This window comes from Taeniopygia guttata, chromosome 3 (genome assembly GCF_048771995.1).
Source record: "Taeniopygia guttata chromosome 3, bTaeGut7.mat, whole genome shotgun sequence".
NCBI classification, from domain to species: Eukaryota; Metazoa; Chordata; class Aves; order Passeriformes; family Estrildidae; genus Taeniopygia; species Taeniopygia guttata.
This window is the reverse complement of record NC_133027.1, coordinates 3,910,897-3,938,504: the sequence shown is the minus strand read 5'-3', so window position 1 is coordinate 3,938,504 and position 27,608 is coordinate 3,910,897. Positions and strand designations below refer to the sequence as shown.

General features: G+C 52.1%; 3 protein-coding genes across 5 annotated transcripts; 2 read left to right on the top strand and 1 right to left on the bottom strand.

Annotated features, from left to right (window-relative positions):
- Nucleotides 1-292: 292 nt before the first annotated feature.
- On the bottom strand, nucleotides 293-7,269 carry XKR5 (XK related 5). 2 transcript variants are annotated; one of them, XM_030269896.4, is made up of 7 exons: nucleotides 7,076-7,269; nucleotides 6,090-6,273; nucleotides 5,815-5,990; nucleotides 4,510-4,719; nucleotides 4,215-4,384; nucleotides 3,567-3,678; nucleotides 293-2,852 (listed from the first exon to the last, which is right to left on the bottom strand). In XM_030269896.4, exons 1-7 carry the CDS (start codon nucleotides 7,131-7,133, stop codon nucleotides 1,792-1,794), a joined length of 1,971 nt encoding a protein of 656 aa, XP_030125756.4. In that variant the 5' UTR covers nucleotides 7,134-7,269; the 3' UTR covers nucleotides 293-1,791. The 2 variants fall into 2 exon arrangements, with proteins under 2 accessions (XP_030125756.4, XP_030125755.4); XM_030269895.4 differs by having other exon boundaries at nucleotides 6,090-7,224.
- Nucleotides 7,270-11,710: 4,441 nt separating this feature from the next.
- On the top strand, nucleotides 11,711-18,355 carry LOC115494696 (gallinacin-5). Of its 2 annotated transcripts, XM_032747699.3 has the most exons (4): nucleotides 11,711-11,783; nucleotides 17,206-17,292; nucleotides 17,900-18,026; nucleotides 18,150-18,355. In XM_032747699.3, the coding sequence occupies exons 1-4, from the start codon at nucleotides 11,726-11,728 to the stop codon at nucleotides 18,163-18,165; spliced, it is 288 nt and encodes a 95-aa protein (XP_032603590.3). In that variant the 5' UTR covers nucleotides 11,711-11,725; the 3' UTR covers nucleotides 18,166-18,355. The 2 variants fall into 2 exon arrangements, with proteins under 2 accessions (XP_032603590.3, XP_072782368.1); XM_072926267.1 differs by lacking the exons at nucleotides 11,711-11,783; nucleotides 18,150-18,355 and adding an exon at nucleotides 16,775-16,926 and having other exon boundaries at nucleotides 17,900-18,030.
- A 555-nt stretch (nucleotides 18,356-18,910) lies between these two features.
- On the top strand, nucleotides 18,911-27,015 carry LOC140683606 (spheniscin-1-like). The gene is made up of 4 exons (XM_072926276.1): nucleotides 18,911-20,869; nucleotides 21,124-21,211; nucleotides 21,656-21,760; nucleotides 26,741-27,015. The coding sequence occupies exons 2-3, from the start codon at nucleotides 21,154-21,156 to the stop codon at nucleotides 21,757-21,759; spliced, it is 162 nt and encodes a 53-aa protein (XP_072782377.1). The 5' UTR covers nucleotides 18,911-20,869; nucleotides 21,124-21,153; the 3' UTR covers nucleotide 21,760; nucleotides 26,741-27,015.
- The last annotated feature ends 593 nt before the right edge of the window (nucleotides 27,016-27,608 follow it).

The window sequence follows — 27,608 nt, the reverse complement described above, 5'->3', positions numbered from 1 at the left end:
CTGTGCACAAAAGTATTCTTTACTTTCTCAAAATTGTCTCTTTCTCTTCTGTGTGAGAGTTCAATGAATGAAACTTTTTCTGAATCTTTTTCTAACACTCAGCCTTAACCTTCCCTCATACATTTTCATGCCATTCCCCTAGATCCTGTTGCCCAGGTCCCTTCTTCACCCTCCCACTGGAAATCCTGACAGACAACTCATCCTGGGACTGCAAGAACCAAGAATGGGAAGAGAGACACCCTCCATATTTATTTTCACCCCCAACATGAGACACAGACACAGCAAAGGCTGATTTGGGGTGTTTTCAGATATATATTATCAAAAGTAGAAAACCAAGCTAGATAAAAATTCCTGCAACAGTCCAGCAGCACCGCTGCCTTCTATGTGATCCACACAATGAGAAGGGCTCTGGAAAAGCCACAGGAACTGCTCCTGCCTGCAGAGCACAGGCACAGCACAGGGGGCTGGGGTCCAGATGGAGACAGGAAGCCTTCATCCCCTTGGAATGTGGCTTCACTCCACACTCAGCACCAGCTGGGTTTTCTGTGCCCCGAGGGAACATCTGCCCTGAGCAGTGAATGCATCTTGGAAGCTTTTTTAAATAATTCATCACATGCCTGTGCCCTCCCTGCTGCCTTCCCTGCCCTGTGGCAGCAGCAGAGTCCTGCCCACAGCAGGACAACAGCTGGAGAGCACAGCCAGATGTGCTCCAGCTGGCACTCGGGAGCTTGGTGGTTAATCCAGCTGATCACACCTCAACTAACATGTTGAGCCATGTCCTGGGCAGAAACCTGTGCCCTGGGCACAAATCCATGCTCAGCCAGCCTGGTGGGAAGCACTGGCTATTTGAGACTGTGGTGTTGATGGTTTTAGTTCCTGACACAAATAAACCTTGCCTGCACTGGTGGTGTAGAAGTGGTTTGAGATTTGGCCTGAGGCCAAGTTTAGGAGGGAGTATCCAGGCAGATGTGGATTCTAACCTGGTAGTCTGGTCCGTGGAAGGTGTTCCTGCATCTGGCAGGGATTGCAACTGGATGAGCTTTAAGGTCCCTTCCAACCCAAATAATTCTGGGGTCCTGTGATCTTCAGCTGGAAGGGGACAAGGAGGAGGCTGGATAGAAAAGACCACTAGAGGCAAGACAGTGGGCAAGCAGCAGGACATGGCTTTTGGTTGTAATTCCAGGTTCTGAGGAGCAGGAAGAGAATCTGCAATCCTGTGTGACCCCCAACACTGAAGTTGTTGGGGTCACAAGATAAACCTGGTAGGGAAAAACAATCAAGCAAAGCTGAACCTTACTTGAGGCCTTACTCTGCCCAGAAGGAAGGACATCTGAGAGTAAAACCCATCCTTTTTCTGATTTAGGCACTTATTTGTCCTGAGAAAACTGCTTTGGCCAGCACTGCAGCCCCTGGAGACAGCTACCAGATCTCCACACTGGGACAGGCCAGCAGCTTGTGCAGGCACTGGTTTAAGGACACACCTCAAGTCATTGTCACAAATACACCAGAGGCAGAAGGCTCCAGCTGCCTGGCAGGTCTGTGACATAAATCAGCTCAATAAATAACCAGCCCTGGACTTTTAGGGCTTTTTAAGGCTTTTGAAGTTCTTCAAGACTGCCACTAGAAGATGTATTAGGAGGGAAGGTGATGTCCCAGTGATGGAGGAGTGCATCTGGCCCGTGACAGGGACACCGTGGGGACAGTCTTCGTCCCACCACCTCCTGCCATGCCCTGCTGATGAGACAGTCACCCCAAGGCTGACCCAAGGTGACAGTACAGCCATTTACAGGGTCACTCTGGTAACCCAGACAGGTCTGTCCCCTCTCCCAGCTCCCCCAGTCCTCGCTGGGAGCATTTAGAACCAGCCTTGGGGGTAGAGGTGAAGCACGGTGACCTCAGCTTGCTCCTCACCACAGACCCCTGTGGGCCACAAGGGTGGGTGTCCCAAAGGTGATGGCACCCCACAAGGGCACCCTCTGTCCCTGTGGGCTCTGAGCCCTCTTTGGGGAGACCTGCCACCCCACAGCTGCCTGTGTTGCTGAAGGAAGCGCTTCTCTGCAGACACTTGTGGGCACAAGCACCCAGGATTGGGCTGATGCTGGTCATCCCAAGGGATAAATCCCCTCCTCTTCCTCCTCCTCCTCCTCCCAGGCAGCCTGGGGGAGGCTGAGCTTTGCTGTCCCTTTGTACCAGGGCCATGCTTGTGGCTGTCCCTGTCCCAGGCGAGGCGATGCCTCCTGCACTGGCACTGAAATACACAGAGGAGCTCTCGGTCGAATCCGGGGAGAAGCCACCGGGGTGGGATGTGGATGGGGGAAAATCAGGTTCCTGCCCTGCTCCATCCTCCTGTGCCATTCCCAGAGCACCAGCGCTGGCTTTGATGCCTCCTCCATTCCCCACTGCCAGTCCAGAGGGATGGATGTCCCTCATAGGGAGGGAAAAGTTTGCTCCAGGCTCAACACCAGGGGGTTTCCCCATCATCCATCCTCCAGGAAAAGCCTCTCCCACGCCACCATCTCCAAAAGCTGCGTTGATCACAGACAGATTTCCCGTCTTCAAGGCCAGCTTCACCAGCAGCCAGTGGTGATGGTCTGTCCAGCTGTCCTCCAAACACCCTTTGGACTGCAGCAGTGATGAGCTGGTCTCATTTTTGGGCTCTGTCTTGGTCCCTTCCGCTGGCAAGGACTCCTCATCTCCCAAAGTCCCTGAACTCTGCCCAGCTTGGGAGCTCTCTCCAGACTGCTCCTCATCCCCAGCTGCTGCAGCACGGCACATTGTCTCCAGGAACCCCTGCCAGATCTCTGTGGACTTGGGATGGAGCAGGCTGTAGTAAATCACCAGAGCTGCAGCACCTGGAAAGAAGCAGAAAAGTGTCACTGTGGAGTCCCAGCAGCATTTTGGTCAGCTATGGAGAACAGGCCAGACCCTGAGGCACCTCCAGATCAATAAGACCTTTACAAAGATGCTGCTGAGAATCAGGTGTATGAGCAGCACATCTTTCCAGCATTTACAGGGATGCAAAAATCCCAGTTGTGCAGATTTTGGCAAAGGAAGTACACACTCAACCCCAAATTTAATCTGGATTAATTTGCAGACTGAAAGTTTCCCAGCAGGGAGACGTGTGATGAAAGAAACCTTCTATGTCACAGCATCCCCATCCTCTGGCCTTTAAACCAGCAAGTTTTTAAGACAGCTTCCTACTTATACTCTAACCTCATCCAAGACCACAGGAATTGCTCATTTTCCATCCCATTTCTTTAACATGATTGATCTGAGGGTCTGAGGAGTTGCACAACTTCCCTCTGCCCCATCCCTCTGGGAAAATATGACCCTGCTTGGCACAAAGATGCTCCAAGGGCTGGATCCCCTCTGCTCTGGAGCCAGGCTGGGAGAGCTGGGGGTGTTCACCTGGAGACGAGAAGGATCCAGGGAGAGCTCAGAGCCCCTTCAGGGCCTAAAGGGGTTCCAGAAGAGCTGGAGAGGGACTTGGGACAGAAGTCTGGATGCTCATTTCCCGAAACTTCTCTCAAAATGTGCAATACAGGCTCTAAAATCAATGTTCTTACCTATTAAAGACCCTGACATGACAGCCCCAGTCACAGTCAGGCTGTTCCTCAGCTCTACCTGCAGGAACCGGGTGCCCAACAGCAGCAGGAGCGTGTTCTCCATCATCATTATCTGCAAGACAGAGGGAAGAGAGTCATCACTCATATCTTTCTGATGGCTTTTGATGTGCCTCATAACAGCAAACACCCATTTTCTAGATTTTCATAGATTCTTAGAATCACAGAATGGTTTGGGTCAGAAGGGACCTCAAAGCTCATCTTATTGCACTCCCTGCCATAGCAGGGACACCTTCCACTACTCCAGGTTGCTCCAAGCCCCATCCAATCTTGCCTTGAGCACTTCTCCTGTTAATATTTTGCACCTAATTTATCACTTAAAACATACAAATTGTCAAACTGAACTTTCTGCAAGGTCTTCACCTATTTTTTACCACTGACATTGTAAGGCTGCCTCTAAGGAAACAAAACCCGTGCAGAAGGCACATCTGCCTTGGTGACCACGTGGCTTTGTCAGGACACAGTACAACTGCATTTTGAGTTGCATTTTGAGCAAATAGTGATGTGAGAGATAAAAATGGAGAGTCTGAAGCTGTTGCTTGTCTCCAGCAGCTGCATCCATGTGGAACACAAAACATTCCAGGTACTCACTGCATAAAATACGGCCACCCTGGTCTTGGAGGGGCCGGGCCGGACGTTGATGTAGCAGAAGATGTACACAGCTCCCAGCAGGCAGTTGAAGAGCCTCCAGCGGCACGGCTGGGTCACAATATCTGTCTGCTGGGCCCCCAGCCAGAAGGACATGAGCAGCCAGTGGGCCCCTGCAGGGAGAAGGGGCTGGATTTGCAAAGCCATTCCTGGGGGAGGCTGCAAACAGTCCCAGCAGCAGGAGCATCGCAGGGCTGACATTGGGGTGGCATGTGGGGAACAGGATCTCAGGTCTTACCTGCCACAGCAAAAACCCAGAAGGAATAAAGCCTGGCAAAGAGCACCAGGGCCAGGACCCGGGTCCCCAGCATCCCTGTCCTCCAGAGCAGCAGGCACAGGAGGACAGCAGCTGGGGGGCTCAGGTGTCCGGGCTTCAGCAGGAAGGTGAAGTGGCTGTAGGAGACCAAAGCCCAGGCCAGGGACAGCAGGGACAGACCTGCACTGACACCTGTAGGGGGACAGGGGCAGTCAGGGCTCTGATGGAGGCCCCAGTGCACAGCAGGACCAGCTCTCTGTGCTAAGGAGGTGTTGGTAGCACGGCGCCCCCATACAAGCCAGACACCCCTTGATCCTGCCAAGTGAATCACGGAATCAAGGAATCACAGAAGGGACCTTAAAGGCCATCTAGTCCAGTCCCTTACAATGAGGTCCTTCCACCAGACCAGGTTTCTCAGAGCCCTGTCCAAAATGACTTGAATGTAACCAGGGATGAAACTGGAGCATTTCAACTAAATCCTGCTAAATCTGGTCTCTGCATGCTCGGCATCTCCCTGTGGATACCCTGTGAATATCCAGAGTACCCTCTATCTCCCTGTGGATACCCTCTGAATATCCAGAGTACTCTCTATCTCCCTGTGGATATACTCTGAATATCCAGAGTACCTTCTATCTCCCTGTGGATACACTCTGAATATCCAGGGTACCCTCTATCTCCCTGTGGATACCCTCTGAATATCCAGAGTACCCTCTATCTCCCTGTGGATACCCTGTGAATATCCAGGGTACCCTCTATCTCCCTGTGGATATACTCTCAATATCCAGAGTACCCTCTATCTCCCTGTGGATACCCTGTGAATATCCAGAGTACCCTCTATCTCCCTGTGGATACCCTCTGAATATCCAGAGTACCCTCTATCTCCCTGTGGATACCCTGTGAATATCCAGAGTACCCTCTATCTCCCTGTGGATACCCTGTGAATATCCAGAGTACCCTCTATCTCCCTGTGGATACCCTCTGAGTGCTGTCTCCAGGGCAGCTCCACCCTGGTCACTGACAGCAGACCAGAGATGGACAATGAGCGAGTGTGACCTTGCACATGCCGTGACTCCACACCACAACCTCCCTCTTTACACACCTGAAAGTTCACCTTTGGGGCAAAGCAGCCACCTTTGCATTCAGCCACAGCAGATCCTTCAGTCACACTTGTCCCTGCTGCTTCACATTGATGCTTCCCAGTCCCTCTGCAGCACATCCCTCCATCCGGAGAGCACACACATCCCTCCCCAAACGCATCTCTCCTGAACCATCCTGCTGGGAACTCACCAGGGATGAATCCTGCTGGGTCCACGGCCACCACGACATAGGCCTGGAGCAGAAGGTGAGGCAGGGTCTGCAGCAGAGCCTCCAGGAGCCGCAGCACACAAACATCCCCGAGCTGAGCCAGCAGCTCCCCGGCACCGCCGCCCGTCTTCGCCGCCGCCCGCAGAACATCCCAGTACCTGCAAGAGCCACCGTGAGGGATGCCCATCGCTGCTGGAGGAATTTTGGGGCTGCACCCGGGTTGTGGGGTTGGGGGGATGGCAGGGGGTGTCTCTCACCGCTTCCAGAGGCCCAGCTGCAGCAGGTGGAGCAGCAGGAGCCAGCAGCCGGGTGCGTGTCCGTCTGCCCGGAACCAGAGGATGCTGAGGAGCTGGGCGGCGTAGCCGGGCACCAGGCAGGCGATGGTCAGCCCGAACCAGCCCAGCTGCCCACGGACAAGGTAGTGGATGATGGCACAGAGCCCTGGAGAAGGGCAGAGAGCCGGTGCTGAGGGATGACACAGCCACACCCCCCCAGCAACCGAGCGGTGCCATTCATAACCAGAGAATCCCAGAACGGTTTGGGTGGGAAGGGACCATAAAGCTCCTCTCATTCCACCCCCTGCCACCTTCCACTGCTCCAGGTGGTTCCAAGCCCTATCCAGCCTGGCCTGTGACACCTCCAGGGATCCAGGGGCAGCCACAGCTTCTCTGGGCAGCCTGTGTTAGGGTCTCCCCACCCTCACAGTGAAGAATTTCCTCCTAATATCCAATGTAAACCTGCTCTCTGTCAGTTTAAAGCAATTCCCGCCAGAAATTCATCTCCCAGCCCGTCCAGGGGGCTCGCAGCCCTTGCCCAGGGCTTATCTCCAGCTGCCGGCTCCCGGTGGCTTTGTCAGCTGAGGCATAGCCACCGCCACCGAGGGGCCCAGCCCCTAGGAAGGCTCTGATAAAAAGCTCGGGCTCCAAAACAAATAAATAAATAAATAAGGGGGGGGGGGGGGAATTCCATTATTTAAATATGAAACCGAAATCCAAGAGGACGGCTGGGCCCGCGGGGATACCGCGAGCAGAACCGCGCATCTCCCCAAGCGCGGGGCGCAGGGATGATCCCCCCTCCCCGGTACACGGAGGTGATTCGGGACCCCGGGATGGCCGCAAAGGAGTCACTGCCAGCATCCCATCCGCCTTCCCCCTCCCCTCCGCCGGCGCGCAGCCCCGCACGCCCCTGCGCATCCTTTGTGCATCCTTTGTGCATCCTGCGCGCATCCTGCGCGCTCACTCACGGGCGCCGCTCTCCGCCGCCAGCAGCGTCAGGCTGAGCCTGGGGACGGCCCCGCGCATCCTGGGAGCAGCACGGGAGGAGGAGGAGGTGGGAGGAAAGGGAGGAGAAGGAGGAGGAGGAGGAGGAGGAGGAGGAAGAAGGAGCCGCCGGGGCCGGTCCCGCTCCGCCTCACCGGGCACCTCCCCCAGTGTCCCCTCCCCGGGCTTGGTGACATCACGGTGCTTGCGTCACCCCCGGGGGCTTGGGGACAGACACGGAGCCCGACCAGCCCATCCCGTATCCCCCAAATTGTGGTGCAGCGGCACGAGCCCATCCTGATGTCCCCTGGGCTCTTCCCATTGCTCCCTGTGCTGTTGTGCACTGGCACAAGCCCACCCTGATGTGCCCCAAATTGTCGTGCCCCCCGATGTGCCCCGTGGGGTGCCCGCGGTGTCCCTGTGCGCGGGGACGAGCGCTGGGTGGCAGCTGCGACACGGTGTGTGCAGGGCCATCCGTCACTCCCGTTGTCTTCCCGCTTTGGCACAGAGATAAAATCCTCGTGAAATGGGATCCCGGCATCACAGGCTGCAGGGGCCCCCTTGTGTGCATTTGCTTTTTATCCCAATTTCCAGCCCTGCAGCCTCCAGTTCTCATACCTTCTAGAAAATAAATTCCCAGCAGGTTGCTACAGGAAAAACCACAAAGGGGAGTTTGATTAAGGCAAAATATCACCTCTGGTTTTGGTGGTTTTTGCAATATGCTGCAGGAAGCTCCCAAAACTTTGTACATCATCTGGGCTGTTGGATGTGCCTGTGTTCCGGGACTTGCACACATTAATTTTTTTAAAATTTATTTATTTTATTGAGTTGTTTTTTTTTTGCACCTCTGGCAATAAAGCCCAGGCTCTGCTGTGTAGCAGTAGCAGCCACCAAACTGCTCAGAAATGTCCTTGCATGGGTTTCCTACTTGTGGGAGCGTCCCCAGGCTCTCTGCGTGTCTCCAGCACTGCTTTTTACCAGGAACTTGGCACCTCTGCAGCCTCAAATCCATCTGATTGGGTTTGGGGACTTTCTGGGTGTAAAGGACAACACATTTTTCCTCCTGTCCCACTGCCCCGCTGGTATTTGTGTTTTATTAATTAATGATGTTGGGCTGCTGGGCCCAGCTCCAGCAAAACATTTTAATAAAGTCAGGGGTGTAATTGGGGCTCTGCAGCCAAGTGAAGCTCAGCCTTGGCTGCCTCTGTCCTCCACAGCAGCAAGTACCACGTGGCCCATTCCTAGAAAACCCAATTTTTTAGCATACAAAGCTCAACTCAGCCTCTAATGGCTCTAATGGACACCAAAACCTCTTCCAGACCTGAGAGTGGGATGGGGAAGAACCATTTTTGCACCTTCAGCAGTGAGGATGCTGCCAGGGTCCATGCAGGCACAACGGGACCCTTCTTGTCACCCACAGAAGACATGTGAACCTCATCATCTCATCCCCCCTGCCCTGCACCACCATCATTCCCACCCTGAGGCATCTCAGCTGTCTTTCCTCAGTCTCTCCTCCTGTGTTCCAAGCCAGGAATAAATCCTATGCCATCATCAGCCCGGAACTTTGCCAGGCAGAGAAGGAGAAAGCCAGAAGGCCTTCCAGAAGATATTCCCAGAGCTAGCCACCCTCCCCAGTTTCTCTGCCAGCTCCCAGTTGCTCTGGCTGCCTCCCAGCCACTGGTTTGGCTGCACTTTTCTCTGCTGGATTTCAGCACCCAGGAGATTATTGTGCTAAAAAACTTCTCATGTCTCCAAGAAAGCGACATCCTGGAGAAGAAAAGGATCCAGGGAGACCTCAGAGCCTCTTCCAGGGCCGACAGGGAGAGCTGGAGAAGGATTTGGGACAAGGGGTGGAGGGACAGGACACAGGGAATGGCTTCCCACTGGCAGACAGCAGGAATAGATGGAAATTTGGGAAGGAATTGTTCCTTGTGAAGGTGGGCAGGCCCTGGCACAGGGTGCCCAGAGACGCTGTGGCTGCCCCTGGATCCCTGGAAGTGTCCAAGGCCAGGTTGGACAGGGTTTGGAGCAATCTGATCTGGTGGAAACTGTCCCTGGCCATGGCTCCAGCCCTTGGAGCGTCTCCATGGCCTCCTCTGGACTCACTCCAGCAGCTCCAAGTCTTTCTTGTGTTGGAGACCCCAAGATCTGGACTTGGTGCTCCAGGAGAGCTGCCCACAGGTGACATCACACAGACCCAGCTGTTCCTCAGGTGCTGAGCCATTTTTCAGCCCAGATGTTTGGCTGCACATCTGTCTGCAAACACCTCACAACACCTCAGGGAAGGGTTTCAGCAACAGCCCTGCCCTAAAGGGCCAGGGGATCAGGGCAGGTCCTTCCCTTCTTGAGGTGATGCAGCAGAGCAGATCTGACAGGTGCCTGTGGATGATGCCAGACAATGCAGACATTAGATTTTTCCTCTGTAAAATGTACATTTTTCTTGCTGCACAATGGTGATTCTTAGAACAGCTGGTCCTGGCATCCACAAGAACATTTGCCTTTCTGGATTAGGTGCAAAGGACCCAATTCCAAAGCTGTTTGTGGGAGCTGCTCTGTAAAAGTGACCGCAGCACAATTATGTGTAACCACGCTGTGGGTAGTTCAACATGCGAGTATTTGATCTCAAAAAAAAAAAAAAAAAAAGAAAAAAAAAGCAAAAGTGAGGAAAGAAAAGCACCTAAAGGAGCAGCCCAGAGAAACAAGAACCTGCGGGCAGCCTGAAAGCTGCTGAAAAGGGCGTGCTGGAAGCCTCAGCGAAATAGTTGCTTTGATTGAGAAAGAAAACAAAGAGATCTAAGAAAAATCCCTGCAGGGCACGAAGGGCGAGCCCAGGGAGGCTCTCGAAGGGATGAGCTCAGCCGGAGGAGACCGGCAACTCCCACGGAATGGGGCCGGCCGGATTCAGTAGGAAAGAGGGATAAAAGAAGTGAAGAACCCTTTGCAACAGGCACATGAATTAGTAGAAATGTCTACATTTCTACAAATTATCTGTAAAAAGCAGGAAGCCATCGGAAGAATCCTTGGTGAGAAAGGAGGATGCTGTGCTCAGAGAATTCTGCCCATGGAAAGAGAGATAATAAAACTAAAATCGCTGGGATAATGATGATAATAAAACTAAAATGGGCTGTAATAATTTCCATAAATGATATGGCATAAAATATCTTACGTATCATGCAGGTAACCTAGTAAGGTAAATATTTTGGTGCAAAAATTTGAAAAAAATCCAAACCACATTTTCTTTTTTTTTCCTTAATTCTTAGCTTTCTCTTTTCCTCTCTCACTTTTCCCCCTACCATTCCCTAGTGCAGATCTTTTTCATGTTCTTAATTGACCAGATTTTCCCTTCCAACAGCAGTAATGATGCAAAATTAATGACAACCCACTAACCCTCTTCCTGAATTTGCAAAGAAAAGCTAACTTCCCATTTAACGTAGGTTTGGTGGGTTTTATTTTAACATTCCAGCTGATGATTATTTTACTTCTATGGTGATATATTGTTCATGTTTGTAAGGAAATATAAAACCTCTGAAAACAGATGGAAACAGAGACCTTGAGTGAGCTGCTGTGGCCAAAGGGTTGCTCAAAGGGAGGAGGCCCAGAGTGGTTTTTCTCATCTCGACACATTTCCCGAGGCAATGCTGCAATGGTTTGAAAGCCAGACCTTGGTTCCTCTTAGAACAACAGCAAAGAGGATTCATTGGGTGTCCCCAGAGCTCCCCAAAGCCTCATTGGTCACCAGAAGGCTGTGGAGGTCAAACATCCCTCACCACCTCCCAGAAACAGCACAAACCCACGCTCTGCTCCTTCATCTTCATCTGGGTGGACATTGATCCTGGGATTTTCCAGCCTAGAACTCCTCCTACCTGGTAACAACCGAAATATTCTCATTACTCAGCCTCCCTCAAAAGGTTTTGTCCTTCTTAAATGGGCTGGAGACTTCATATCTTTCATCTTTATCTGCATTTTGTTTTATAGCCTTAATTGTGCAGTGACACCAGTCTGTCATGAGCCAGTTCTAGAGGTGCCAAATGTTGATAAGGGAGAGGAGTTTTTGTTGGCTGCAGGAAATGCAAATACTCAAAAATTTATCATGGACATAATGTAATTATTGAGGGAAAGAATAAACAACAGCCTCCAAGCAAGAATAAGGAGAAGTTGGCTTTTGAGTTAATTGGGAAGAAAATTGCTTTTTCTGATTTTTTTTTTTTTAAGTAGAAAAGCTTGAGAAAACCATGGGGTTGTTTTGTATAAATCTAGCAAAAATTGTCTTATTTTCTGAATGAACAGCTTTGCCTTCCATAAGGCAAATCAAATTTATTCCAATGCATCACAAGTTATCGAGGAATCCAGGATAAATTGATGGTCACTTGATGCATTAATTAAATGAGACAGAAAAATTGAATTTTTTGCATGGAAGTTGTTTTTTATGCTATGATCCTATGTGTGCTCCAGAAAAATCTTAGGACAATAGACATGATTGTGACAAAAATGTGTAATAACCTCTTTTAGGTAATTTCCAGGTCTTGAAGAACATTTCTCTGTATCACTTCTGGGACTATGGAGGGACAAGGCTCTAACCAATGTCCTGGTCTCCTTTCTCTGCAGTGACCCGAGATCCCAGCCCACCCTCTGCCATGAAAATCCTTCCTTTTCTCCTTGTTCTCCTCTTGGTGGCATTTCACGGAGCTGCAGGTAAGGTGAGGGACTCAAGAGAAGATGTTGGTTTCTAGCAAGGGTCTCCTGTCCCCTTTGGGATGTGACCAAGCTGCCTCCTGCAAAGAATCCTCACATAAATCATCAAAACTCAATAGAGATTACAGATGAGAAATTAAATTAGCAGGCAAATACTCTAAGCATCACTTTGAAAAGAGCAACCCCAAAATTACCATTCAGCACCAGTGTTTTCCCTGATAACCCTGCAGGCTTCTGTTTAAATCACTTCGAGTCACCCAACAAAGAAATTAAATCATGACCAGGTATTCTTAAACCACACAGAAAAAAAAGAAAAAGGAATCTGGCCCCATGTTCTTCAAATATCCTTTGCTTTAGGAGCTGGACATAAGGTGGAGAAGCACAAAATCATGATGCCTGTTGGAGGGTGCAAAGGAGTCTGGAACCCCAAACCAACTCTATTGTCTGGAAAAAGGGATTGTATTTTAATATCAGCCCTGAAAATGGCACAGTTACCTTTGCAGGGTGCTCTGTGCACAAGCAAGGGCTGGTGGAGTTTTGATCTCTGTGGGAACAGGGTGAAAAGTATCCTCTGGGGAAGTAAGGTTGGGAAAAGACTGTGATGAACTGCAGCAGACCAGAAATGTGGAAAAAGTATCAGATAGATAGATAGATAGATAGATAGATAGATAGATAGATAGATAGATAGATAGATAGATAGATAGATCTATCCCTGGAGGGATTTAAAGGCCATCTGTGTGGCACCTGGGAACATGGATTGGTGGGTTTGGCAGAGCTGGGTTAACCACTGGACTTGATGATCTTAAAGGTCTTTTCCAACCTAAAGGAGTCTGTGATTCAATGATTTTATGTGGTTGTCTGGTGTTTTTCTTACCTGGGCCTCTGCCTCTGCCCGTTCTCAGAGGCAGGACACTGGGCAAAGAGCTCCTTTGGTCTGTTTTATGTCCTTGTTTAACACACAGGGGATGTTTGGCCTGTTTTCAGTAGGACCTTCTGGGTATATTAAAGCCAGAAATGTATCTGTATCTGGGAAGAAAAGTGTTCCTGTGAGCTCAGACTGCTCACAGCCACCTCTGCAGTGCCCCACAGACTGCTAGTTTGAGACCAGGAGTGTTTTTTCACCCTTTAAAGCACTCCTTTATTTCTCCCTGGTATATTCTGCGTGTGTATATATCACTCTATTCACATGCTGGGAATCCAGCCCACCAGGGATGTGCTGGATGCACTGTCCATATTTAATAACAATTCCCTGTTTGCTGGAACAAGCTCCCCTCTCTCTGAATACGCTGAACTTTGCAATGTTCCATGGATGAGCTGGAAACTGGAATTAATTGGTTCATGTGCACTCAGTCAGCTGCATCCAGAACAGTTCAGGTGCCAGGATGCTTCTTTATTAATCCACCAAACAGGGCCAGGCAACCTCCTGCCTAATTGCTGGTCTGCTCCCTAGGATTGTTTTGATCCCTAGCAATTAGCACCTTCATGGATAAAACCTGTTATGGGAATAGCACGGGCTGGTATCTGTAGTTTGAATTTGGGTGCCCTATTTTAGCAGGGAAGAAGGAATTAGTGTTTGCTTGGTCGTTGTGCCCACAGACCTCCTCCTCCTCTGCGAACTGAACTGTCAAATCCTTGTCAGCTCACAGGGATTAAGCAAAATGCAAATCCCTGCCAGAAATAAAATGTCTCCCACCTTTGTTTATTTACTGGCTTATTTTCACTTTTTTAAGGTAGAAGCTTGGCAAGACCCAGGAGACCTTACATGCAGTGTGGGTATCGTGGGACCTTCTGCCACAAGGGGAAATGCCCTCGTGGCAACTATTACCTGGGGCCGTGTCGTTCTGGGTACAGTTGCTGTAGGTGGTAAGTTTAGGATTTGTCTGGGGCAAATATGACTTCCCAAATTATCATTTGAATCCCAAGATTCAGCAGGATTTTCCTCATAATCATAATTCTGAAAATCCTTTCCTTTGTGTAGGTTGTAGTGCGGCTGACTGTGGAGAATCTCCAGGAGAGCTTTTGACATCGCTGGATCCAAGGAATTGTTGTAGCAGCCACCAAGGATTTGTCATTCTCCTTTCAATAAAAGCAAGATCTGGGGAGGTTGCATGGCTGCCCTGTGTGGTGTTGTCATTCATTTCCAAAAGTAGTTCATTTCCCAAGTTTTATTTCCATTAAGAATTTTAAACAAGAATTCTGAAATGAATCTAAACTTGCCAGGAATGTGCAGTTCACCAAAATATTTACACTTCTTGGGCTGCCGATTGAGTGAGTGCCGGCAAGTTCTCCACACATGCCTGCTTGGGAATTCTCTGTCATGACTGAGATCAATCACCATTTCCACTGGGACCACAAAAATCTTCTCCAGTGAGATGCTTCACAGCACCTCTGCTCTGAAAATTTGGGTTCCTGTCTGATCCAGAGCTTTCAGACCTGGGAACAACATATTGTTTTATTATGGGATCTAAAGTCACACTGAGCAGGGGACAAATTAGTAATCTGAAATCTGATTTTACACTTGCCATTTCTGTCTGCTATAAATTTGGAGTGAATCTGCAAAATTTATTTTAGCTGCTGTTGCAAATAAGGAGATCAGAGTTAGACCTGTGACATTGCTTGAGGCAATTACAGGAACATGTGTGAGAGGCCAACCCCACTGTGCCTCTGATCACTTCTCTTCTAAGAGATTCAGCCTGTCCTGCCCTGGACCACAACAGAAAACCCAGAAGGTGCAGGCTGCTCAGAGAGCTCCTGTCTCTGCAGCTGCTCCTGCACAGTCAGGAGCATCCTTGTACTGACAAGAAATCCTTGGTGCCCAGAGAAGCTGTGGCTGCCCCATCCCTGGAAGTGTCCAAGGCCAGGTTGGACAGGGCTTGGAGCAACCTGGGATAGTGGAAGGTGTCCCTGCCCATGGCAGGGGTTGGAATGAGATGATCTTTATGGTCCCTTCCAATCCAAACTATTCTGTGATTCTGTGGAGGGAGGAGCAGTAATGGCCGACTTAAGGGAAGAAACCAACCCAAATGCAAGGGACTGACTCGAAGCCCTGAGCTGCCCATTTATTGCAAAGCATTTGCCCACCCTCCCAGAACCACAGAACCACAGAATTTTTAGAGTTGGAAGGCACCTCTGGAGATCATCCAGTCCAACACCTCTGTCAAGGCAGGGTCACCTGGAGCATGTGACACAGGAACATGTCCAGGTGGGTTTGGAATGTCTCCAGAGAGGAAACTCCACACCCTCCCTGGGCAGCTGTTCAGTGCTCTGCCACACTCAACATGAAGAAGCTCCTCTTCAAGTAGAGGTGGAATTTCTTGTGTTTTAGTTTTTGGCCATTGCTCCTCATCCTGTGGCTGGGCACCACTGAAGACAGTCGCTCACCATCCTCTGAGGTGGAATTTCTTGTGTTTCAGTTTTTAGCCATTGCTCCTCATCCTGTGGCTGGGCACCACTGAAGACAGTCGCTCACCATCCTCTGACACCCTTTGGAGATGTTTATATGGATTTTTGAGATCCCCCTCAGTATTCTCCAGACTGAAGAGGCCCAGCTCCCTCACTCTCAGGCCTGCTCAAAGCAGAAGTTTCTGCAGATGACCCTGCCACCATTGAAACCACAGCCTTGTGCAGGGCAGGAAGCTGGGCCAACAGCCTCCTCCAAGGATCTCCCTGGATGGAAACCCGAGGAAGTTGCCAATTGGAGCCAAACCAGCAATTTACAGTTGATGTCCTAAGAGATTTTTGCACAATCCACGCTAGGTGAATGTTTCACAAACTGGAATGGCACAAGATTTTGGCTCAAGGACTGAGGACTTTGCAGGGAGGGTTCAGCCCCTGTAATTTTAGATTAATCTGCCTGTAGCCAGCATCATGCAGAATCCAGTCCTACCATGCTTTTAGAGCTGTCCTTGCCTTTATGGCTGGGGAATGGCTTCATGAGCCAGTTTAGAGTGACACAGGCTGGGATCCATGCTGCACATCTTCTCCCTGCTTCTCATCCCAATCCCATCTCCCCAGCACTCTACAAGTTCAAATCCATAAAATCAGATAATCATAAAATGGTTTGGGTTGGAAGAGACCTTAAAATCATATAGATCCAACCCCCCCACCATGATCAGGGACACCTTCCACTATCCCAGATTGCTCCAAGCCCCAGCCTGGATTAAGCTGATGCGTGTGCTAAAGAGCAACAGCACAGAGATGCAGCTAATTGCTCCTTAATGAAGCCCTGTAAGGAACCTGACAACTGGACATAACTGCTCCCACTCCCTTGCCTCCTGGGGTTTTGATGCCAAGACAGCTCAGTGGATATTAAAAAAAAAAAAAAAGGGACATGGCTTTTCCCCTTTTTGTGGTTGTAGCTGTAGGATCAGGATTTCTATCAGTGGTGAAGGAAATAAGAAGCTGTCCTGAGTGCTCTCACTACCATGGCAGAGTAGTAGTGATCCCCCTGGGTACAGATCTGCAAATTGTTTGTACAGTGTCCCTCACTGGGGAGTGACAAAACAATGAAATATGGTGAGTTGTTTGGATTAAAGGTATAGTCATGTATTGCCCAGAGGAACTGTGGCTGCCCCATCCCTGGAAGTGTTCAAAAACAGGTTGGATGGGGCTTGGAGCACCTACTGGAAGGCATCCCTGCCCATGGCAGCTGGCTGGAAACTCCTGGTCCCTTCCAAACCAATTCACGATTCATGTGACTGCTCAGTGAGCACACACCAGGCAGGATTGTGTTTTTAACATCCATCCCCACACATGCAACGCTTGATGAAACTGCAGCAAGGCTGAAAACATTTATGAAAATGCTCCATCAAACAGCAAAGGGTTACACGCAGCAAACTCCACCAAACAAAGCCACAATTAAAGCTTGTCCTTCCTAGGGTTGCTGTTTGGTTGACGGGGACGTCATCCCAAGTGGCGTCTTCCCAGTTATTTTCAAGTGAAGCATAGAGAGCGCGCTTTCCGCGGGGGGAGGAGGACAGAGCTCCTTTGTGTGGTGAAAGCCGAGTGTTTGCCAAGGCCCAACGCACAGGGATGTGTGTGTGTGTGTCCCCAGAGGTGTCCAGCAAACCACAGCACCGAGCAGCCCTTACGCAAGGCAGGGTGACACAAGATCCTGGGCTGGAGGCCTGGGAATCCTTCTCAGGTGTCAGATGAGGAAAGCTCTGCTTGTTTGTCGAGGGAAGGAACAGAAAAAGGAGCTTAGGAGCTGGACATTTTGAGGACTCAGCCATCCCAAGGGATACTGTGCCACGTAGAGAGACCAAAGTGCTGCTGCTGGTGCCAGGAAGCTCCGACTCCCAGGCTGCCAAGTGCATCCTCCCACAGGGACCGGTCACATCTCCTCTCCTGGGTTCTGTCCCTTCGCAGGTGCTGCAGGAAGGGACCCTCCCACTCACCTCTGCCTCCTTTCTCTTCTCCCCAGAGCTGCGACTCTGCTGGCGACTCCCAGGCATGCGGATCCTGCCTGTCCTCTGTGCTCTGCTCCTCCTGATGCTCCAGGGAGTGACAGGTAAGAAATGTGGAGGCTTTTTTGTCCTCTGTCATGTTTTTTAGGGAGGATTTATCGCCTGAGCTGATGAGGCACGTGTGAGTTTCCTGGTGGCTGTGCCATCCCCGCCGGGGCCCCTCTGACCCCACACCTTTAAGGAAAGACTCCAGCTGCAGGTTCTGCTGTTGGGACCAGAGCTGGGGCATTGTATTAAAGCTCTTATCCCTCCAAAACTGGGATTTGACCCCTCTCCATGCCTCCTGGCCCTTGCATTTCTGAGTCAGCAGCGCTGGGCACAGCAGCCCTGCTGGAGAGGAGGAGGAGGAGAAGCGGGGAGGAAGGGAAATCCTGCTTGTACCCTTGGAGTTCTCCCTTGTTCCAGGAAGGAGGCAGCAGGTGATGGTGATGGTGATGTCTCCCAGAGCCTGCTTAGGGATGTGGTGACTGTCTCCCAGCCAAGTGCCATGAGCTCACCTGGATTTCTGCTGCAGGCACCTGCTCAGCAGTTGTGGCTGGGGACAAGCAGGGACCAGGGGCTGTGCTCAGGGACCAGGGGCTGTGCTCAGGGACCAGGGGCTGTGCTCAGGGACCAGGGGCTGTGCTCATCTCCTCTCTCTGTGCCCTGCAGGCCTGGCCCCGGTCCGAGCATCAGCCCAGGACTGCGAGCGCCGCGGGGGATTCTGCTCCCAGCGCTCCTGCCCGCCGGGGATCGGCCGCATCGGGCTCTGCTCCGAGCAGGAATTCTGCTGTCGGATGTGAGTTCAGGGCTGCCTGCTGGGGAAAAAATGGGGATTGTGCGGCCCAAGGGTACAGGGACATTGCTGCCCCTCACTGCTGCCCTGGCTGGGACAGGCACTGACAGAACTTTCCTCCCACAGGCGCTGGTACCCCTGATGGGCTCCTGGATCCCCAGCAGGACACCGGCCGTGCCCTCGCTGCCTGGTCAGGACGATGCTGCCCGGAGGCACCAAGTGCTGCCAGGGGCAGCAGCAACCCAGCACAGCCAGACCAGGATCCCACGGGAATCCCACCCCACAGTGTCTCCAATACAAGGTGGTGGTCATCCCCACTGCTGAGATGTGTATCCTGCGTGTGCGTCTCTTTTCTGCACGTCGGGAAGGGCCGAGGGGATGGGGTGAATTCCTGACAGACACGGACACACAAACACTGTCTCACCATCCACCCTCTCTCCATGCTGGCCTCAGCCACACCAGCATCTCCCCCCATGGTGGGAGGGGGGACACAGGTGACACTCACAGGGACCCCAATGCCGGCCTTTTGGCTCAGCAAGGGGACTCCAGCACCTCTTACACCACCCTAATTTCAGTGGGGACCTGCTGGTTGTCCACTGGCTCCCAGGCTGGGTCAGGAGTCCTCGTGGGGCTGTTCCATGGGACACACACTGCCTTGGTGTCCTTGGGTCCAGCCCCAGATGTGGGGTCTGGGTGTGGGGCACCAGGGGGTGTTGTGGGGTCCAGGAGTATCTGCGGGGTGGGAATAAGTCATTCTGCTCCAGAGGAAATAGGGACTGATGGCTGTGCCATGGGGCTTCTCAGGAGCTTGGGATTGAGTTGGGGGTCAGTGCTGGGGGGGTTTCAAGGCCTGGGGCTGGGGGCTCAGTTAGGAGCCCAGGTGGGTCATTGTGGATGACTGGTGTGGCAGATCTGGGATGGTCAGCTCAGGGGTGCCATGGGAGTGGCCCCTGCACTGCCATGGGGCAGTGACCATGGGGATGCAGGGACAGGGGACACCCACTGCTTCCCTCCCTGGAGCAGGGCAGCCTCTCCAGGGGTATTGGGCATTGCTGTGGGTACAGAAAATGTCAGATCAGGGTTCCAGCTGTGGGTCCTAGTCTGGCTCTGGATCAGCAATGCCATGCTGCAGCTTTGATGGGGTCAAGCACCAAGATTCCCAGGTCAGAGCAGCTTCCCAGGGCAGGGCTGGCCCCAGCCATGGCCTCCCTGCAGTGGGGATTGTAGAAGTCATTTCCACACCATAAGCAGCAATCCCTGGCTGTGCTGGCTCTGGGCTGGTCCTGAATTTGAGTCCAAACCTCCAGGAGCGAGGATATTCCAAGGACCCAGCAATGGACATCCAACCCTACTTCTACAGATTGATGCTCAAGGGATGTCCCAATCATGCATCAAGGCCAGGTTGGATGGGGCTTGGAGCATCCTGGAAGAGTGGAAGGAGTCCCTGCCTATGGCAGAGCTTGGAATAAGATGAATTCTAAAGTTCCTTCCAACCCAAATCATTCCAAGATTCCATGCATCTCTCTGAGAGATGACACCAGACCCTGTGTCCCTGATGTATCCAGCCTCAATTCCCATTCTCCTCTGCAGGATCCACCTCCAAGAGCTTTGGTCTCCCTGAGCAATGGACCAGCACTCTGGAGACACAGCACAGACAAACTGTTTGTACAAAAAAGGGTTACAAATAAAGTCTACTAGGCATGATGTAGGGCATGACCAGCAGCCATGGATATATTGCTTCTTTATCTCTCATGATCTTTGCTCCACGAGCCACCTTGATCTTTATCTTTCTGAAATACCACAGAATTCCTATAAATCCAAAAACTCTCCTGATCAAGTCCACACCTCTAAGGCCTGATAAGGTCCTGTTCACCTTCCTTCACTAATCTCCCGTAGATTGTACATTGTTATGCAGCGTTTTGCTGCTGTTGAACCACATTTGTGGATTTTGTACCAAGTAGGGCAGTTTCAGAAGCAGTGGATTCACACAGAATGAGATGAGGTATGGTCTCCCTAGACTGCATTTCTTCTTTGCACTGCTTGAATATTTGAATAGGCATCAGAAAGGCATCTTTAGGCTTATCACTTCCTGGCAGGTGGAATGCAAGTCACCTTGGCAAGGATGAAGCTGTTCTTGTGATGCTAAAAGAGAAGAAAACCAAATTTTTTAAATATTTCTTCGTGTCTTACAGCACCAGCTCCCTAAGCAAACTGACAGGACAGGAAGAGACAGATAGTTTATCAAAGAATCTCAGAATGGTTATAAGAAGGGGCTTTTAAGGTCATCCAGTTCCAACCTCCACCATAATCAGGGACACCTTCCATTATCCCAGGTTGCTCCAAGCCCCATCCAACCTGGCCTTGGACACTTCCAGAGATGAGGCAGCAACCTCTGGGCAACCTGTGCCATGGCCTCACTACACTCATAGGAGAAATTGGTTGGGACTGGTTCCCACTTCTGCCTGCACCCACCAGCCTGTTTTGTCCATCCCAGGCAGTTCATGCCATGCCACCACAGCCTGGGTGGCTCTGTGCTGCGGGTGTCACAAGAGGTGTTACATGAGGACAACGGTGACATTGATTGCAACAGCCCCAGGAGGCACCTCAGCCTCTGCTGTTGCATCAGAGAGGGATAAGGAGAAGCCCCAGCACCCCCACATGGATGAGTGGCTTTCTGATTGGCCAAGGGAAAATGTGTCAGCAAAAATCAGTGAATGTCCCCATGGCTTGCAACAATATAAAATCTGAGTGTTTTGGCCAAAAAAGTGCCCCTTGAACCCAAGGGCTGCTGGACACAGTGATTCTTGTTGGGTTTGTTGCTGCCTGAACACCCGGACTGTCATCAGGTAGGTGTCTGTGGGGTCTCCTGGAGAAGGATCAGATGAGGTAATGGATTTCCCAGAGACTGCAACATCATTAAATACTCCTGAGGTAGGCAGGGTGGCACAAACCACAAAATTGTTTTTAAGAGGAAAGTAGAGGAGACATAATCTCCTGTGGCTGGAAACAGCCCCTCTGCAGTTTGGTGAACCACAGAGCCCAGGCTCATGCCCCACCTGGGGTCCTGCATGTCCCCATTCCCTTGGTGTTCCCTCTGCAGCCCTGTGAAGACCCAGGAGAGGCAGCAGCCATGAAGATCCTGTTCCTGCTCTTCCCCCTGCTCCTCCTGCTGGTCCAGGGTGCTGCAGGTGAGAGGCAAAGTGGGGAGATGGGGAGAGATGTGATCCTCCACTACTGGGGTTTTCCATGTCCTGGGAAGTGACCACTTTAGTGGGAGTGATGCAAAGGTAAGGGGGGTATTGAGGAGAAAGGTGTTTCTCCAGTGACAGTTCTATAGGACACAGAGTTGGGGTGGAAAAAGCCCATGGAAATAGAATACTGGCTTCTTTGGTAGATCAGGAAGGAGTCTTGGTTTCAGGCTTCCACCCTGCACCCAGCTGTTCCTCTTTAGGTGTCTCTGAATGTTCTTTTGCCCTGTGTGTGGTCTTTGCTGTGGGGAGGTTGGAGCTGAATCCATCCACTGGCCAGAAATGCACAAACACCATCAGTCTTTTGCAACCACACACTGCTCTCACAGATGATTGCTTTAATTGTTCTGTATGTTTATTTCCCCATGGAAACTCGAAATGCAGCTGGATGCAGGCAAAGAGGGGGATACTGCACTTATGGGAGATGCAACTTCCCTGCGAGACCCATTGGAAGATGCACACTGTACAGTGTGTGCTGCAGGAGATAAGGTCTGGAATCCTGCCTGAGGACAGAGTTCCCTCTTTTGTCCAAAATTAAATATGTAGCAAATTTATTTCCTCTGAATGTCTCCTACATAATCTCCTTATCTATTCCTCGTGGGAGAGATGCCCAAGAAGGGAGGGAAAAGCCCTTGTGGGTTTTGGAGATGCCCTGACAGTGGAGTTGTAGCAGGCCCAGGTCAGCCAGGGCCTCCCCATTCTCATCCAGTCTGAGGGGGCTCATTCAGGCTCTGCAGAGGAGTCACCAAAGCTACAAAAGAGGAAAAAATTCCCTGTCCTTGGGCTGCACTGAGGACATGATCCAGGTCTTGCTGCATCTGCACAGACCTGGAGCCAGGGCTGCCAGCACTGAGATACCCCAGGCCCAACCTGTCTGCACTAAGGACTGCACCTCAGCTCCCCTGAGCCTGACTGCTGCACTCACCCTGGGCATTGCAGGGCAGGGGAGAGAGTGGCAGGGAATGTCACACCTGGTGATGTGATTGTCTGTTTTCGTCTTGCAGTCTCTGGGGTTAAGACCCTGAAATTCCCAAGCAGGACATGCCCTTCACTTCTGGCTGCTGGACCCATGTGCTGATGTCCCCATGTGCTGATGTCCCCATGTGCTGATGTCCCCTCCCGTGGCTGCCTGTGCCGTGCCCAGCTGGGCTGACAGCAGCAGTGGCAGCTGCTCCTGCTGGCTGCTGCTGGGCTGGAGCCCTGTGGTGCCAGCCCCGCTGTCTTTGGGGCAGGGGCTGCTTTTCCCGGCTTGAATAAAGACGAGCACTTTGGCATTGCAGGGCTGGGCCGTGTGTGCGTGTCCTGCTGCTGGAGGGCTGCTGTGCCTCTGCCTCTGGGGCTGGCCCTGCCTTGGTGGCAGCAGAAGGCCCTGGGCATGGTGCTGGGGCTGAGCAGCGCGTGTGTCCCTGGGGATGCTCCTGCCTGGCCGTGCTTTGGGGACGCTGAGCCCGGCAGTGCCTGCTGGGCCAGCCTGGCTGGGGTGCTTGTGGTGGAGCTGACTTCAGATGCTCCCTCTGGGGTTCAGGTTCCTTATACTGGTCCTGCTGATTATGGGTGTCCCTTGCCCCAACAGCCATGGCTGTGTGTGCATGGCTGTGCTCGGGACTCTCTCCTCGGGCCTGCCTTGTTTCTCTCCCAACCCATCCCAGATATCCTGGAATTCCCGCCACACTGTGGACTTTGATCTACATCTTCCTCTTCTGGCCTTGAGCCGAGGTCTGCAGTGCCAACCCTGCTCAGTCCTAGTGAACCTGTTACCAGAAATGCATGAGGGTGGTGCCTCTGCTTCTGCTGGGCATGCAGAATCCCTCTCCCATATTTCTCAGGATTGTCACCTTGTCACTGTGAATTCACATCTCCAAGTATTGAAGCAGAAAAAATTGAGATGTCAGGTTCCACTGCCAAATCCCCAGCACCTCAGCTCAGATTGGGGGGAACAAATGGCTCTGCCAAACACCTGGAGAGGAAATTGCCAAATTGGGCACATGGCACAGACCCTCCTGCCTGGCAAGGACTGCCACTTCTCCCAGTGGCATGGCTGGCATCAACCTCACTGGATTCACAAGTGATGGCTGCATCCAGCTTGCATTTCTTCACCTTGGCTGGCATTGGAAGGAGGCACAGGTTTGTTGGATCACCTGGTTTACAGAATTTGTCATCTGTCCTGGTGTTGCCAGAAGAGGCACTAGAGGGAACCCTGCTTATCCCCCTGACATGGCAGGTGCACAGTCCTGTTGTCTAATAAGATGTTCTTGCAGTGTCTAAAATGGTTTTCCACATTCTGAGAGTTTTTTCACAACAGACACTGGTTCTTCAATCAGAGGAGAAGAGACATAAGAAAAGGACAGGAGAAGAGTGAATGGTTTCAATCAAACGGGGGCAGGGTGTGATGGGATATTGGAAAGAAATCTTTCCCTGTGAGGGTGGAGAGGCCCTGGCGCAGGGTACCCAGAGAAGATGTCGTTGCACATCACTGCAACTGAGCAAGGCCAGGTTGCATGGAATTTGGAGCAACCTGGGAGAGTGGAAGCTGTCAATGCCAATGGCAGGGGGTGGAAAGAGATGAACTTTCAGGTCCCTTCAAACCCAAAACATTACAGAGGTGATTCTGTGAAAGAAGAATTCTGCTCCCCCAAGACCACACTAGGGCTGGTACATGCACCCACCACTTCCTGTGCTCATCCCAAAGATTTCCCTGCTGGCCCCACAGCCCGTTGCCGCTGTGCCACGGGTGTCACAAGAGGTGTTGCGTGGGGACAACGGTGACATTGATTGCAACAGCCCCAGGAGGCACCTCAGCCTCTGGCCCTGCAGCAGGGAGGGACCAGGGGCAGCCCCAGCACCCCACAGCCATGGGGCACTCCCGGGTTGGCCCAGGGCTCTTGTGCCAGCAGCAACTGGGGCCTGTCCCACCCACCAGCACTGCTATAAACCCAGCGAGTTTGGGGCACAGCAGCATTCCCTGGCCCCAGGGGCATCTGGACACAGCCATTGCTGTTGGGTTTGCTGCTGCCTGAACACCAAAGCCTTTGTCAGGGAGGTGAGTGTGGGGTCTCTCTCTGGAATCCTGCCCACTCAGGGTCTCAGCTCAAAGCCCAGCAGAGCAGCATCTCCTAAAGCACAAAGTGCTGGAAGTATCCAGGTATAAAATTTGGCCATCAGAGATGCCTAGGAAACAGAATAAAAGTCTTAATAGTAGTCTATGAGTCCAGAATATGTAGAAAATTAAATTTTAATTTCCTCAGCGCAGGAGAGGCTTGGTTGGAGCCCTTGCTGCAAGATGGAGATGAGATTATTTATGGGAGAATGGGGACTTCCTTAGTAAAATAGGGAAGGCACTTTTCCCAAATCAGTATGGGGATTTCCCATCATTTCAGTTACTGCAAAGGTTGATTTATGTTTCCATTTCTGGGCACTTCCCTGCCCTCTGGCTGCTCCCTGGGTCAGTGCTGCCCATGGCAGGGCAGCAAGTGTGGAGCTGGGGAATGTCTGTGCTGGGAATCCTGAGAATGCTCTGGAGTTGGGGATGTGCCCTGCCAAGCTGAGCTGGGAGGACTTTTGGATCCCAGGGAAGCAGCGGGAATTGGTCAGGGTGTTTGGGGCGTGTGCTTGATACCTGAAGCCCAAAAGAGAAAACACCCTGCAGTGCCATAACTTTCAATGGTAATTTTATCTCTGCATTTCCCAAGTCTCACTGGCCATTTATTTTGATTTCATCAAAAACAACAACAATGGGTCCCAGATCTGCAGTCTATGCTCTGGCAAAAGGTTTTAGAAGACCTGTTGGGAAGGTAATTGATGATCCCAGAGACTGAGACAGTGGAATACTCCCAAGGTTTGAAGGCAGGCACACACCTGAGAATTGTTTCTAGAGAAAGGTAAAGGAAACATGATCAGATGTGGCTGGAGGCCGCCTCTCTGCACTTTGCTAAGCCACAGAGCCCTGCAATACAGGCTGTTGTCACACCTGGAGTCTTGCCTGTCCCCATTGCCTTGGTGTCCCCTTGCAGCCCTGTGAAGACCTGGGAGAGGCAGCAGCCATGAAGATCCTGTTCCTGCTCTTCCCCCTGATCCTCCTGCTGGTCCAGGGTGCTGCAGGTGAGAGGTGAGGGAGGGAAATGGGGTGTGAGCCCCTCTCGGTTAATTCAATGTCCCTGCAAGTGACCATGTTTGTGGGGGTGATGAGAATGTAACAAGGGGTTGAGGTCAAAGGGGTTTTTCAAATGAGTTTCCAGCTAGACACCAGTTTGGGTTCGAGGGAGCCCATGGAGACAGAATCCTGGCTGGTTCTGTGTGTTGAGAAGGGGGCTGGTTTGAGGCTCCAAGCCTGCAACCAGCTGTTCCTGTTTAGGACTCTCTGGATGTTCTCTTGCCTTGCACAGGGATGGTAGAGGGCCCCATGGGTTGTTTGGATGGGGGGGGTATCCTGGGGCACAGAGGTGACACTTCTCACCAAGACGTTCATCCACCGAGTGTCCCAAAACTTCATTGCCCCAGGGGATGATCCCTGCAAGGGTTGGAGAAGGACTTTTCATCAGAGGTCACACAAATGATGGCAGAGCCAGGACAGAGACATGGAATTCCTGAGGAGCTCCTTCCTGCCAGCTGTGCTGGTCCAGGAATATGTGAGAAAGCAGCTGGGAGCCAGAATGGCTCTTCCTCAACTTCACCTTGGTCCTTTCCACCCTCTATTCCACTGTTCCTCCAATTTAGGGTCACAGGGACCTTCCAGGTGAGACACATTGCAGTTGGAGATGAGACGGTGGGGGGCTGGAGCTGAGCCCTTGGCCTGAAATGCATGAGAAGCATCAGCCTGTTTATACCAACACTGCTCTCACGAATTATTGCTTCAATTGTTGCATGTGCGCCTATCCTTGTGGAAAAAGGAAGTGAACTTCACTGCAGGCAACGAAGAGGATACTGTAGTTTTGGGAGATGTGTCCCCCCTGCAAAGCCTATTGGTAGATGTACAGGACAAACTGTCTGCTGCAGAGGGTAAGATCTGGAATCCAGGCTGGGGACAGTTTCCTTCTTTTTCCCTAGAAAGATCTGTTTAAAATTCTTTCTTGCCAACAGCTGAAAATACTCTCCTGCAATTATGCTATGTGAACGATGCCAAAAAAAAAAAAAATAGGGAAAAATCCTTAAGGGGTTTGGAACTGCCTTGAATGTGGCTGACAGACCCAGGTCAGCCAGGGCCTCCCCACTCACCAAAGCCACCAAAGAGGGAAATATTCCCTGTCTTTGAGCAGCACCAGGGACATGATCCAGGTCTTGCTGCATCTGCACAGACCTGGAGCCAGGGCTGCCAGCACTGAGATACCCCAGGCCCAACCTGTCTGCACTAAGGACTGCACCTCAGCTCCCCTGAGCCTGACTGCTGCACTCACCCTGGGCATTGCAGGGCAGGGGAGAGAGTGGCAGGGAATGTCACACCTGGTGATGTGATTGTCTGTTTTCTTCTTGCAGTCTCTGGGGTTAAGACCCTGAAATTCCCAAGCAGGACATGCCCCTCGCTTCTGGCTGCTGGACCCATCTGCTGATGTCCCCATGTGCTGATGTCCCCATGTGCTGATGTCCCCTCCCGTGGCTGCCTGTGCCGTGCCCAGCTGGGCTGACAGCAGCAGTGGCAGCTGCTCCTGCTGGCTGCTGCTGGGCTGGAGCCCTGTGGTGCCAGCCCCGCTGTCTTTGGGGCAGGGGCTGCTTTTCCCGGCTTGAATAAAGACGAGCACTTTGGCATTGCAGGGCTGGGCCGTGTGTGCGTGTCCTGCTGCTGGAGGGCTGCTGTGCCTCTGCCTCTGGGGCTGGCCCTGCCTTGGTGGCAGCAGAAGGCCCTGGGCATGGTGCTGGGGCTGAGCAGCGCGTGTGTCCCTGGGGATGCTCCTGCCTGGCCGTGCTTTGGGGACGCTGAGCCCGGCAGTGCCTGCTGGGCCAGCCTGGCTGGGGTGCCTGTGGTGGAGCTGACTGCAGATGCTCCCTCTGGGGAATTGGGATCCCTCTGCTGGTCCTGCCAGTCCCAGATGTCCCTGGTACATGCACCCACCCGTTCCTGTGCCCATCCCAAAGATTTCCCTGCTGGCCCCACAGCCCGTGACAGCTGTGCCGCGGGTGTCACAAGAGGTGTTGCGTGGGGACAACGGTGACATTGATTGCAACAGCCCCAGGAGGCACCTCAGCCTCTGGCCCTGCAGCAGGGAGGGACCAGGGGCAGCCCCAGCACCCCACAGCCACGGGGCACTCCCGGGTTGGCCCAGGGCACTTCTGCCAGCAGTAAGTGGGGCCTGTCCCACCCACCAGCACTGCTATAAACCCAGCGAGTTTGGGGCACAGCAGCATT